Source organism: Pteropus medius, unplaced genomic scaffold (assembly GCF_902729225.1).
Source record: "Pteropus medius unplaced genomic scaffold, Ma_sr-lr_union100, whole genome shotgun sequence".
NCBI lineage: Eukaryota > Metazoa > Chordata > Mammalia > Chiroptera > Pteropodidae > Pteropus > Pteropus medius.
This window is the reverse complement of record NW_024345481.1, coordinates 787,406-799,585: the sequence shown is the minus strand read 5'-3', so window position 1 is coordinate 799,585 and position 12,180 is coordinate 787,406. Positions and strand designations below refer to the sequence as shown.

The window sequence follows — 12,180 nt, the reverse complement described above, 5'->3', positions numbered from 1 at the left end:
CTTCTTTTCCATAAAATTAGTACCTATTGTATATTTGAGATACATTTATAGATTGTGAAGAAAAAAAGAAAACTACACAAAACCCTTCTCCTTCCCCTGGTAAGTAAGGGCTTCCATGACATGGCCTCAAGGAACCTTCCAGCTTCATATTTTTTTTTTTTACCATATCTCTTAGAGAACCCCATATACTTAGCTCATTCTGTGCTCTTGGCTTGGTACCCACATCGCTCTGTGTGCACCAGTGTTTACTTATCCTACCAACTTCAGCTCATTATGATTTCCTTTATCCAAATGAATCATTACTGATTTTATACTCCCTTAGTGTATGACTCACACTCCCTGAGGAATTATTTTATTTTGCCTGAGCTATGGTTAGTTCCCTTCTTGCGTGTTAGGCTCTCCTTGAGGGCAGAAGCCCTGATATGGCCATTTGTTTTCCCTTCTTATGTAAACCCTTTGCACCAGGTATCTCACTAGATAAGTATTTTCTGAATTGGATTGGAATAGCAGCAGCCAGGTGGGAAAAACCTCTGCTCACGTGTTATGGAATAAGTGTTGATGGCGTTGAGACATTAAGCATTTTCATTTTTGTTATAGAATGCTACAGCGAGAGTGAACAGGAAGATCCTGACGTAGCTGTGGAGACGGCACACCCTCCTCACTCTGCAGGGACTCTGTCTCCTTTGGTATGTGCTGACATAAATAGCCTGTTGTTCATCGATCAAATATGTGGACGTCATTCCTTCCAAATGGGTTGAAGCTACTTTGACTGATCAATTTTTAGAACAGGCTAACTTAGGGTACTTGCCAAAGAGCAAGTGCAACTCAGAGTGCTGATTTTGAGCCTTCTTCGTAGCAACTCACTGGTATGAAATACTCAGAGTATTTGTGCATGACCCACAGAAGTATCTTGCTCAGAGGATTCATGGTTATGCAATGGGCTGCTAGGTGATAGGTCAGTGCTTGCATTTGACTCATCTTATAATGTTTATTTATACTCTACTTGTTCTCAGAAAGAATTGAAAGTGCCTTGTCTAGGTGCACATGCTACAACAATGTAAAATAAATGTAAAGGGGATAAAGGTAATAGCGTAAAGAGAAAATTAGAGTCAGAAAGAGCAGGAAGCCAGGAATGGGGTTAGTGCATTAAATCTGCACGTGGAATGATTCTGCATATTCACTAGAGAAAAGTCCAAGTTTATTTCTTAGCTTTGGAAACATCCAGAGTAAGTTCAGATTATTAATGGATGTTAAGACTATGTAGAGTTGCTTTATATTTGGATGCTCATTATAGCATTGGCCCCTGGAAGGAGTCAAGCAGAGGACTTTGGGGAAGTTGGTTTTTGTGGTTTGTATACCTACCATGTATGTACCAAGACTTATGTAGGTGCTTTAATGACATAATCATTTACTCCCCCGAACAACCCTGAGAAGTAGTATCTCTGCATCTCACTGATTGCTAACGAGGCCGAACATCTTTTCATGTTCATCGGCCATTTGGATATTCTGTCTTGTGAAGTCTTGTGAAGTCTGTGAAGCCTTCTGTACATTTTTAGTTGTCATTATTATTGTTTTGGATTTATAGGATTTCTTTATTTATTAATCTATACATTATTCTTTGGCAGTTAAAAGTGAGGAAAATCTTCTTTCCCACTCTACGGCTTTTATTTTTTTAAAACTTTATTTCATGGTTTCTTCCTGTAAATATTTATTTATTTATTTATTTATTTATTTATTTATTTATTTATTTATTTTTAGGTAAGGCAACCCTTAATTGACCTCAGATTGCAAGGTCCTTGTCAGCTTATAATCCCTTATTTTTTTTTTATCTTTTATGCCTACAGCACCTGGTCTTTCTAGGTGGTCTCCAATCCAAGTACTAACCAGGCTCGACTCTGCTTACCTTCCAAGATCAGATGGGATCGGGCTTGTTCAGGGTAGCATGGCCGTAGACAAAAATAGATATTCTTGATGTCGATGTGTCAGATTTATCCTTCACTTCCACTGTGGTTAGTGCCTTTGCTTTTTGTTTATTTCGAATTGTTTCCTAACCCCAGGTCACAAGGAAGTAGATATTACTATCCTCATTTCATGGATAAAGAAACTGAGGTTCGGAGAGGTGAAATGTTCTGGTCACATACCCAGTTCTTATTGGATTCCCCTTTATAGCTCCTAAAGAAGTCAAGTAGATTTTCGATAGATGTTCCTTCTTGATTTAATAGAGAAGCATATGTTTTTGTTTAATTTCTCTCTGTGTCTCTCTGTCTCTCTGTCTCTCTGTCTCTCTGTCTCTCTGTCTCTCTCTCCCTCTCTGTCTTTCTCTCTCTCCCCCTCTGTCTGTCTGTGTCTGTCTGTCTGTCTTTTCTTTCTTTCTGTTTTTGTCTTTCCTATTTTAACCTGTAACATACAAAGATTTGAATTGTTCTCCCTCCTTTCTTCCCTCCCTCGTCCATTGTGCCCCAAAATATGACTTTTTAAAAAATTTATTTTAGTTCTAAAATACTGTGATTTTCTGTTTTGTAATGGCAAACTAGTGTCACAGGTTACTAATAGCATTGCCAGATACCTGGGACTACACTTGATGAAAGTAAAAGCAACTGAATTGTCTTCTTAGACAAAGGATCATGGCTCAGTAGTACAATGACAGTCTTACCTGATGTTACAGTAGAAGCTCAGTGAATGCTCTTTCAAAACAAATAACTAAAGAGTGCTTATGAGACCAGAAGTTATGTCAAAGAAGTGGGAGGATTCTTTAGAATTCAAATGTTATTTCTTAGAGTTCTATGTTGAGCATTTTTTTGGAAGGCCACAAGGCTAACATTTTTTTCTGAAGAAATACTTTAGAAATAGATAAATATTGAACAATTAGATTTTATTTTTCTTAGAAACAGAATATGTTCCTTGTACTTGCATATTTCCCAGGCAGATTTTGTTTTTGTTTCCTCTTGTTTTTGAAAAACAGACATGCAAGACACTTGCTTAAAATGACATTTAAGCTTTTTATTTAAACAGACAAAATTCAAAAAAGTCATGGTAACTTTTATGCAGAGTGTGAATCAAGTTGTTGCTTTGGCTCAATCTGGCATAGGTTAGCCATGGCTGAGTGACATAAAACTATGTGAAAAAAAAATTTATCCCCCCCACCCCCCACAAAGTTCTTACTTAAAAAAACATCTTGTGGGCAATGAACTTTCATTTTGGAATGATGACCTCAAAAGTATAAAATCACACTATTCAGGAAAATTATCTCAAAAAATTTTAAATCTTGACCTAGAAATTTAATTTAATATCTAATCATTCTAGTGGCTGTAGAGTAAAGATAGGCAGTAAGATTTGAGCATCAGACCAATTTGGATCTCTACTTCTGATGGCTGAAACCCTGAGTGAACAAGACGTTTTTGTTTACATTCCTTCTTCTTGAGAAAGCTTTGCAGGATTGATAGTGGACAGGACATCCATTTATTCACAGAGAAATTAGAAATGGGAGATTTTTGAGAGGCTTAGTAAAAAAAACTCAAAATAGATAGGAGTCTGTAGGTCTTACTTTGGAAGATCATTTGTAGAAATCACTATCCATGATTCTTTAAAACTCGCAAAAGAGCAAAAAAGGAACCAATGTCATTCACATTTAAAACCTGATATTATAAGTTACAAAGTGATTTAAGAGCTATAAAGATCGTTAAAAATCTGTTCTACATATTTTTTCTCTAAATTTAATGTTTAAAAATTATTGTCCGAAAACTTGATTTATGCTTATATACTTATTAATTTATTTAATAAAAATTTTTGAGAGCCATTGTTCTAAATACTTGGGATACATCAGTGAACAAAAAAGACAATAATTCATTTCTTTGTGGAACCAAACTTCTAGTTGAGAGAGACTTATAATGAACAAACAACATAAGTAAAATATCTGCTATGTAAGTAGAATAAGTAGAATATGTCAGGGTGAGTGAGGGGATGGGGAGTGCTGGAGGTCAAGTTGCAGCCATAAATAAGGGAAGCAGGGCAGGCCTGAGGGAGAGCTGAGGTCTGAGAAAAACTTGAGAACAGTTAGAGTCAAATCTCCTTGGTGCATTCAGGATGATGCAAGGAAGCCAGTGTGGCTGCAGCAGCATGAATAAAGCTGAGAGTAGCAGGAAATGAAATTACAAGGTAGTGGTGGTCATGCCATACTGTGAGCCAGGTAAGGACTTTGATGTTTTGAGTTATTTAGAGTACGTCGGGCAAGTTTGAGGACAGGAGCGATGGGATGTGATCAATTTCCATTTTGAAAGGACCATTTGAGCTGCTGTGTTGGGGAGACCTTGGGAGGTGGGGCTAAGTATAGAAGCAAAGAAATCTAAGAGAGGGTGTGCTATGATCTAGTGTGAGAGATGGTGGTGATTTAGGGCAGGGCATAGTTGGGAAATGGAATGATCATATTTTTAATAGAATTGGAAGGTAGAGCACCCATAGATGGATCAGATATGAGAGAAACTGAGAAGATAAATATTTGTAATCCTAGTTTCAAGACACTCATGCAGACCATTTTCACATGACAGTCCTCAAATTTTGATACATTTCAGAAGTACAATTCCTTTATATCCAAATGATGGGAAAAAAATCAGCTAAAGCAAACCGAAAGAAGCGATAAATAAAAAGAAAAAACCCCTGCAAACTGTGGCCCATTGGCCAGTGGCAAGGGAGGAAGTCTCTTAAACACGAGAAGTGGTAAAATCAATTTTAGAAGTTAAAATTTAATCCTAGTAAGGATGAATCTTGCACAGCTGTTTACTGAAGGCCACTTGATCTTCTGATACATGTACTGTGTAAAATAATAGAAGTGCTTGCAAGTGAGATAGTTGTATTGGAGATGATCAGTGACGACCCATTTAAGGAAAAGGTAGAGAGAAAAATTCATGCCCCCTCTTCAAGATGCAAAAAAGTATCATAAACTCCGTGGTTGAACACCGAGCTGATTTTAAGATTATGCTAAAATTAGCCTTTGTGTTCTTGCCTCTTACTTTACCAGTTCATCCCCTCACCCCACTCTTCTAGCAGTTGGTCACTAGATGTGGTGACTGTCCCACAACCTTTCATTCTCACTGCCACTGTCCTAGTTGGTGCCCGCATTAACTTTGGCCTGGGTTATTGAAATAGCAGGCTTTTTTTTTTTTTTCCTTTCTGTGTCTCTAATTTCTCTCCTCTTAAAAACCACTTCCAAATTAGTCTTCCTAAAGTATAGTTCTGATAATTTTGGTTCACCTGAGCAAGACCTTTCAGTGAACTCTCGTTGTTTATCGAATTAATTCTGGACTCACTGGCTTGGTATTCAAGGCCCTTGGGCTCACTTTAGACTGCCATTGTGGTTGTTACTGATTCTACCTTTGTCATCAGCCCGACAAACTGCCTGTCATTTCCTCGAAGCTCTTCAGACTTTCCTTCTTTTGGGCCTAGAATTATTAAGTTTTTCCACTTGTAGGAACCACTCGCCACCCTCCTCCCTTCAATTCTGCTTTCTTAATATCTTTCGAGACTGGTTCAAATGTTACGTCCTTCATTCAAGGTCCCCTAGGCCTGTAAGGCAGGATAATCCTGCCCTCTCCCGAAGTCTTCGCGTTCTTATAGTACGTCGTTTTTTTGACACCTTTTTCATGTTGTTGTCATTTGCCTTGTATTACAGATTTTGTTTATCTGATTTATTTCTCTAATTATTAAATTCTTAAAGTCAGAGGCAGTGTCTAATATCTTTTTCTTTACCCATAACATTTATGGCTGTGTCTAACACATATTTGGAACACAATAAATATTTATAATGGACTGATAAATGGGAGAGTGGGTGATTATTGTGACTTTATCCCCAACTTCTACAGATTTATTACTCTGCAAATATTTCCCCAGGTGAATTAGGAGTTACTACTTTACATTTGTCTGGTACTTTCATGTCTCTATGAGAAGGATGGTCCCATTTGACTCTCCCAAAAATTCTACATGAGTTTTACAAGTGAGGAAGCCAGGTTCTAGAGAAGTAAATTTAACTGTCCTAAGTATCATTTGCAAGCTTAAGCTTACATTTTATTAAGATATTCTTTTATGTTATTTCATTTGCTCCTCTCAGTAAATCTGAGTCAGTCAGTCAGGTAGCTAATGAGTATTTTTGTGCATGGACCACGTACCAGGTAATGCTGTGGATAAGTGATGCTGGACTGAAATAGACAATGTCTCTTCCCGTGCGCATCTTAAGTTCTAAAGTGAGGAAGAAGCACAATAAATCTGTGATTCCAAGAAAATAATCTCTAGCACTGATAAGTGGTGTGAAGAAAAAAAAAATAGGGCATTGATTCTAGGGAGAGGCCAGCGTTGAGAATGGGAAGATATTGTTTTGCCTACCACTGCCAGGGAAGAATCTGCTGAGGAAGGGATATTTGAATTGAGACCAAAATGATGGGAAGAAGGCGGCCAACAAACAATCCAGGGAAAGAGCCTTTCAGGCAGAAGGAATGAGAGATTTGCTCAATGAACAGAAAGAAGACTAATGTGACGAGAAAAAAGAGAAGGTAGGCAGAAGGAGATGCTTCTGGAGGGGTAGCTAGGGGTCCATGTAGGCCTTCTCAGCTATTAAAGGCTATGGCTTTTTTTTTTTTTTTCATATGATGTAAGGGAAATTATTAGAGGATTTTCAGGAAGGGAATATTGTCATCTGTTTCATGTTTTAGAAATACTGTAACTGTTGTTTGGAAGGGAGAATGGACTGGGGTGGGGAGCAGGGTGGGAAATCAGTAGAATAAGACTTGGAGGTAGAGTGACTTCTCCAAGGTCAGGGTTGGAGTGAGGAGTGAGTCTTTTGATAGTTTATTGCCCAAGGTCATGCTGAAGGTCAGGCAGAGAGTAGGGAGTATACTATACAAGGTCATCGAATTTTTAGGGCAATTCTTCTACTAGCATGTGGTAGAAATACAAACAATACTTTCTAGGGCTTACCAGCAATGGGCTGGTTTGTTTTTATTAATATAGCTAATAAAAGGAAAGAAAAGCTGTGCATGTTCCTTTTTTTAAAATTAGTTTTATTATGTTTGGTCTTAAATTATTCTTTTATCTTCCATTTTTATATGCTTTGACTAATATAGCTTAAGATTTATATACTGACTCATTTCTTCCCAATTACAGGCTTTTGGTGGCCATTTAAAATTATTTTTCTCCATGTCAAACTTCTGTTTTTAAAACAATAAAGAAATAGGGTTTGTAGCTAATTAGCATTTGAACTATGCTTCTTCAACGAATAGAAGTGTTTCATACAGAAAATGGGAGAAAGTCATATTGAATTTTTAATGTAGTCATATACATAGTTTCTTCATTAACACTAAGATCTTTAAAATGCCTCTAATTTTCTCATTAAAAAATAAAATATTTAAATCCCAAATGTTCTGAAATGCATGAAACCATCTACAATTATCAATCTCTAATAAATAAAACAATAATTTTGTTTGAGATCATGAGAACAGTTTATGAGAATCTTTGCAGCCAGTACCAGCCACTTTTAGATCCAAGGATTAGGATAAATCATCCATAGCAACGTACAGGGAATTTCAGGGTGCTCTTCAGTAAGAGGTTGAACTACTCGGGGCTGTTTTTCTTCACACCACTGGCTCTCTAGTTTGCTCTTTCTTGGCCTTAATTTGTGACCAACTGTGTGTCAGGCACAGATACAACAAACGGAAATGCAAAAAATGATTAAAAACAGCCTGTTCTCAACTTTCCAACAAAAATAAACAAATCAATCAGCAATTACAGTATCAGTTGACGATTAAAATAATAGTCCACTTGGTATGCTAGAAGTAAACTCAGGAGCACCAGTCAAAGGTCCCTGTCTCACCCTGAAGCCCCCAGAGAAGATTTCTGGGAGGAGTGGTCCCTGAACCGACACTGGAAGAATGGACTTGTGTTGACCACACAGGGGTGAGACTGTCACACCTTTCTACCTTCATTTGACTTGCAATGGGGAGTTTTATGAGTATCTTACATGGATGGTTCACAGAAGGCAATGAGCTAAAAGTTCTTTGTTTAACATGTAGCTGTTCATAGCTACAGAATGGTAACAGCGAACCATGATTTGGCACCACACTACCCATTAAACACGTTCCCATATTGAATAATCGTGCTCCAGTTCCATTTGGTTTGTATTTTGTCAATCTCTCTTCTAATGAAAACTCTCTCTGACCTGATACACATAGTCTTTTTCTCATTTCTTTTTTCCTTCTCTACAGTTTTTCTCCTCATTCCTCCTCTTCCTTCTCTTTCCCCTTCCACCTACCCTTCTCCTCCACCTTCTTATTCTTCTCCTTTTTTCTGGCTCACTTTTCTTTTCTTTATTTAAAAATCAAATTTATACATATTCTATGATGCTAGGAAAAAATGGATTGAAATGATTTGCACTGTTTTTGAGTATTACCACAAACAGGAATCCAAAAAATGGATTGAAATGATTTGCACTGTTTTTGAGTATTACCACAAACAGGAATCCAATTCTGATGTGCATGTAACCTGTCTTTCCTTAGGTGTTTAAACAGAATTTTCAGGTTCAGAGGCTTATGGAATGTGCTGCAGCAACTGTGTGTAGTTTTCTGCTCAAACAGCCCATTTGTTAATTTGCTGTAATCAAATTAGAGAGTATCAGCAGGGGCAACAGGAAATGCTTGTGCTTGGTCTCTTTTCAGAAAAGGAAGCTAGCTGATCACATGGAAGCCAAGCGATTTACCAAAATAGCTCACTATAGAAGAATGTGTCAGGACTGGGTCTGAATGGGTATTTTTGTTAATATTTCTTTTGTAGGTTCTGTATTGTGTAAACTGTTCCTGGCATTTGTTTGGACAGTTTGGGGAGGGGGTGTGCATTTTTTCCTTTAGATAACTGGGGTTTTATTTAGTGAATTATAGGTCTTTCTTTGATCTCTTAGTTATTAAATGGTTGGAGTGTTTTAAGGCAACTGGTTCCCAAGCTCAATGACACATTCCTGAATGGAAAGCTTTCATGTCTTTGCAAATATACTATTATTTAGAAGATTTGTGTGATGAGTTAGTATTTTAACTGGATATTTCAAAGTCATGCTACTAAAAAGTGGATTTATTTATTATTGAACAATTCATGTCTAGTATGCAGCAACTGGGCATGCATTGGTTACATACTGGCTTTTTCCAACAGAACTCAGAGCTTAGAACTTACAAAATTCTTGGGAATAATTGGTTTGAAACAAAGTCAGCCATTCTGAGTTAGTTGTAATGATCTTGAGGTTTTTCAGGAGAAAACCCTAGTTTACCCTTTGGCTTCTTCCTTCTGGCAGTTCCCTCCCTCCCACATCCTTGGAGTTTTGGAAGCTTGAAAGTAACAGGAGTATTCCGTAGGATGATATAATGAAACTGAACCATAAAATGCCTTCTCTGTCTCATCTGCCCTTGGAGACATTGGGCAACTCAGAAAGCACAGGTTTCTAGATTTTTGGATTTTACTCACCAATAAAATGAAAAATGGAGGACAACATATTATTGCCAAGTCATTATTTTGCTATATAGGATATTAAAAACAAAACAACTCCAAAAAGACAAAAGCAAGTATCTACCATCACCATTTTCCAAATATATTTTCACATCAAAATGTAACAAAGATAAAATCTCAGAAGTCTGCGATTTCAAGACAAATGAAGTCTTTCCCAAGAGAAGACTATTGGTACCGCGTTGATGTCTTCTCCATCAATGCATCAGGATTGGTGAAACTTTTGCCAAGGATTGCCATTTATCCTTAAACTGTATGTTACAATCTGCTTTAGGAAGCTCCTAGATTATCAACCTACTTTTCATAGTCCGTGGCGCAGTTTTTGATTTCTTTTTCATTAATCAGGAGCCTGAGAATGTATCCTTGTCTTCTCTGGTGAAAGTTTCTTAAAGTTTTTAAAATATCAAAGAGAAATGACAACATTATTTAACCTATGTAGTTATGAGCGATATTGGTGACGTACGAAGAAATATGTGAAACATATTTGAGGATTGAAATAGATGCGCTTTGCCCCACATCACTGGTCTCCACTCACTTAATATGATTTTGCTTCCTATCTGGCTCTAGCTTTTGCTTTTTCTCTTAATTACCTTTCTTAAGAGTTTTTGCTCAATCAGTGAGAATTCAGTGATAGATTGCAATCTACTTTTTGTTCAAACAATCTTTCAGTTTTCCAAAGAACTCTCCCAAGAGGACTTTTAAATTTCTGGAGAACACTGAAGAATAGGGTAAATCATGCTATGGAGATCTTTCAGATCCTAGAACAGTGAATTCAGAGTGACACAGATTGGTTTTTAGAAAATGGTATCATAATGTCTGTCATACAGATACCTAATATGTTTTTCTTTTGACTCTCTTATTACTGGCCACTTTTTGAAACACTGGGGTACCTTTATTGAATACGAAAAGTGGAGAATGCTGGTTTAATCATGATTTATTTTATTCTTTTTGGATTTTATCTATGCAAAATAGGCACAGCAGGCGTCTTCATCTTCCCTGAAATCGAGTGAAACGTCGTGTTCTTTCTCTTCCCTGGAAAGTACAATAAAGACATCCAGCAGTTTGACCTCCTTATCTAAAGAAAGACAGTCTTGGATCAACATGGTTAACAGTTCATCCACTGCTGAAGATGTGGGACAATCAATAGCAATCGCTGTGCAGCTTCACTCACCTGCACCCTCGGAGGCAAACAGTTGCAAGGCCCTGGAAAACAGCTTTGCCATGTCGGAAAGTGGATTTTTGAACTCTTTATCGAGCGATGACACGTCCTCACTGAGTAGCAACCTAGACCATCTTAGTGTCCCAGACAAGCCTACTGGATCAAAGACGATGGACAGAGGTAAACCAAGAAATTGTTTACTCTTCTTTAGAGAATGACTATTTGGTGTGGTTGTGGAACTCTAATGTTAACTTGTGAAAAGAGTGTTAAAAGTCATGAATGATGATGCAGTAATTGGACGGTCAGGTGCACCTAAGCCCAGGGGCTACCTCTATAGAGGAGTTTGCATGTGGGAAGCCAGCTTCGAGGCCAATCATGACCTCTTATAAGCGTCACTAACCAAATGCTTATGACTATGAGAAAGTATCATACGCTGATATTTTTTCACCAATCTGAGGAAGGGCTTGTCTCTTTTTGGCTCCATGTGCTATGCTCTGGAGCTTGTGGGGATATTTATGATGTAACCTCCATGGTTCCAAACAAATTTAGAGCAACCATCTTTCCTGGGCCATGACCACGGATGAAGTTTGGTTGGCCCAGCTAGCGGGTTCCTGAAGGTGCCTGTGAGGTTAACAGGGAGACAGACAATTGACATACACTTTGGAGAAAGCACAGAGCTTTTAAACACAAAATAGAGCACAGTGTATGTTTCTGAAAAACAAAAAGAAAAACAAAAACACCCACATTTTAAGTCTTAGCAAAGGAAAGAGTTAATAGAGTCTAAAAATTAATTAATAACGTGAGCTTTCTTAGTACTCTGTGATAGTTGGTCCTTATCTTCTATTCAGACTAACTTTTCTTTTATTATTAGTTTCAATCATGATGTCTCTTTTCTGATGGTCTGTGCCTTATTCATTCTAGTGTAGAACAAGCTCACCTGATATGAGATACTGAGCAATGAGAAGATGATGAGTTTGGTTTGTGTCTTTTCAGGGTGCTGTTGAGAGAAAGCTGACTAGCTATATTCCCATGATCCTTAGTCAGAGTGGTAAAGTTTTTTTAAGTTCTCAAATCTTCAGATGTACCTTATTAATTTAGTATTTGATATCAGAGTAATTTAGGCAAAGGATTACAATTGCGAATCCAGTTGTGTGTGGTGTGTGTGTGTGTGTGTGTGTGAGAATGTGTGTACAGTATTTTAAAGAATCTGAATACCGAGGCTGAGAACTCATTCTCCAAGTCACCGCAGTTGTCACCACTCCCTGTGGCCTTACCTGAAGAAGTTTCACGCAGTCGAGTTATCTGCCTGGCTTCTGATGGCATTTTTTGCTTGACACCCCTAACTCGGGCCAACAATTTACTTTACATTTTAAAAAAGTAGAGTGAATGAAGTTATTGGCAAACCAATCTATTTCTATTGGTGAATGATATATAATACGGAGGGCAATGGAAGTAATGCCACTGAGGGATATGGAGGCGTCAAGTTCTGAGTG

General features: G+C 37.6%; 2 protein-coding genes and 1 pseudogene across 7 annotated transcripts in view; 1 reads left to right on the top strand and 2 right to left on the bottom strand.

Annotated features, from left to right (window-relative positions):
- OPRM1 (opioid receptor mu 1) overlaps nt 1–12,180 on the bottom strand; it is a 147,238-nt gene that overhangs the window by 29,059 nt on the left and 105,999 nt on the right. The window lies entirely within an intron of this gene.
- Nucleotides 1–12,180, top strand: part of IPCEF1 (interaction protein for cytohesin exchange factors 1) — a 129,855-nt gene that overhangs the window by 92,513 nt on the left and 25,162 nt on the right. For all 6 annotated transcript variants that reach the window (XM_039873848.1, XM_039873849.1, XM_039873847.1 and 3 more), the window contains 2 exons: nt 598–686; nt 10,501–10,867. In XM_039873848.1, coding sequence (XP_039729782.1) covers nt 598–686; nt 10,501–10,867 — 456 coding nt within the window. The remainder of the gene's footprint in view (nt 1–597; nt 687–10,500; nt 10,868–12,180) is intronic.
- On the bottom strand, nt 1,836–1,954 carry LOC120611481 (uncharacterized; annotated as a pseudogene).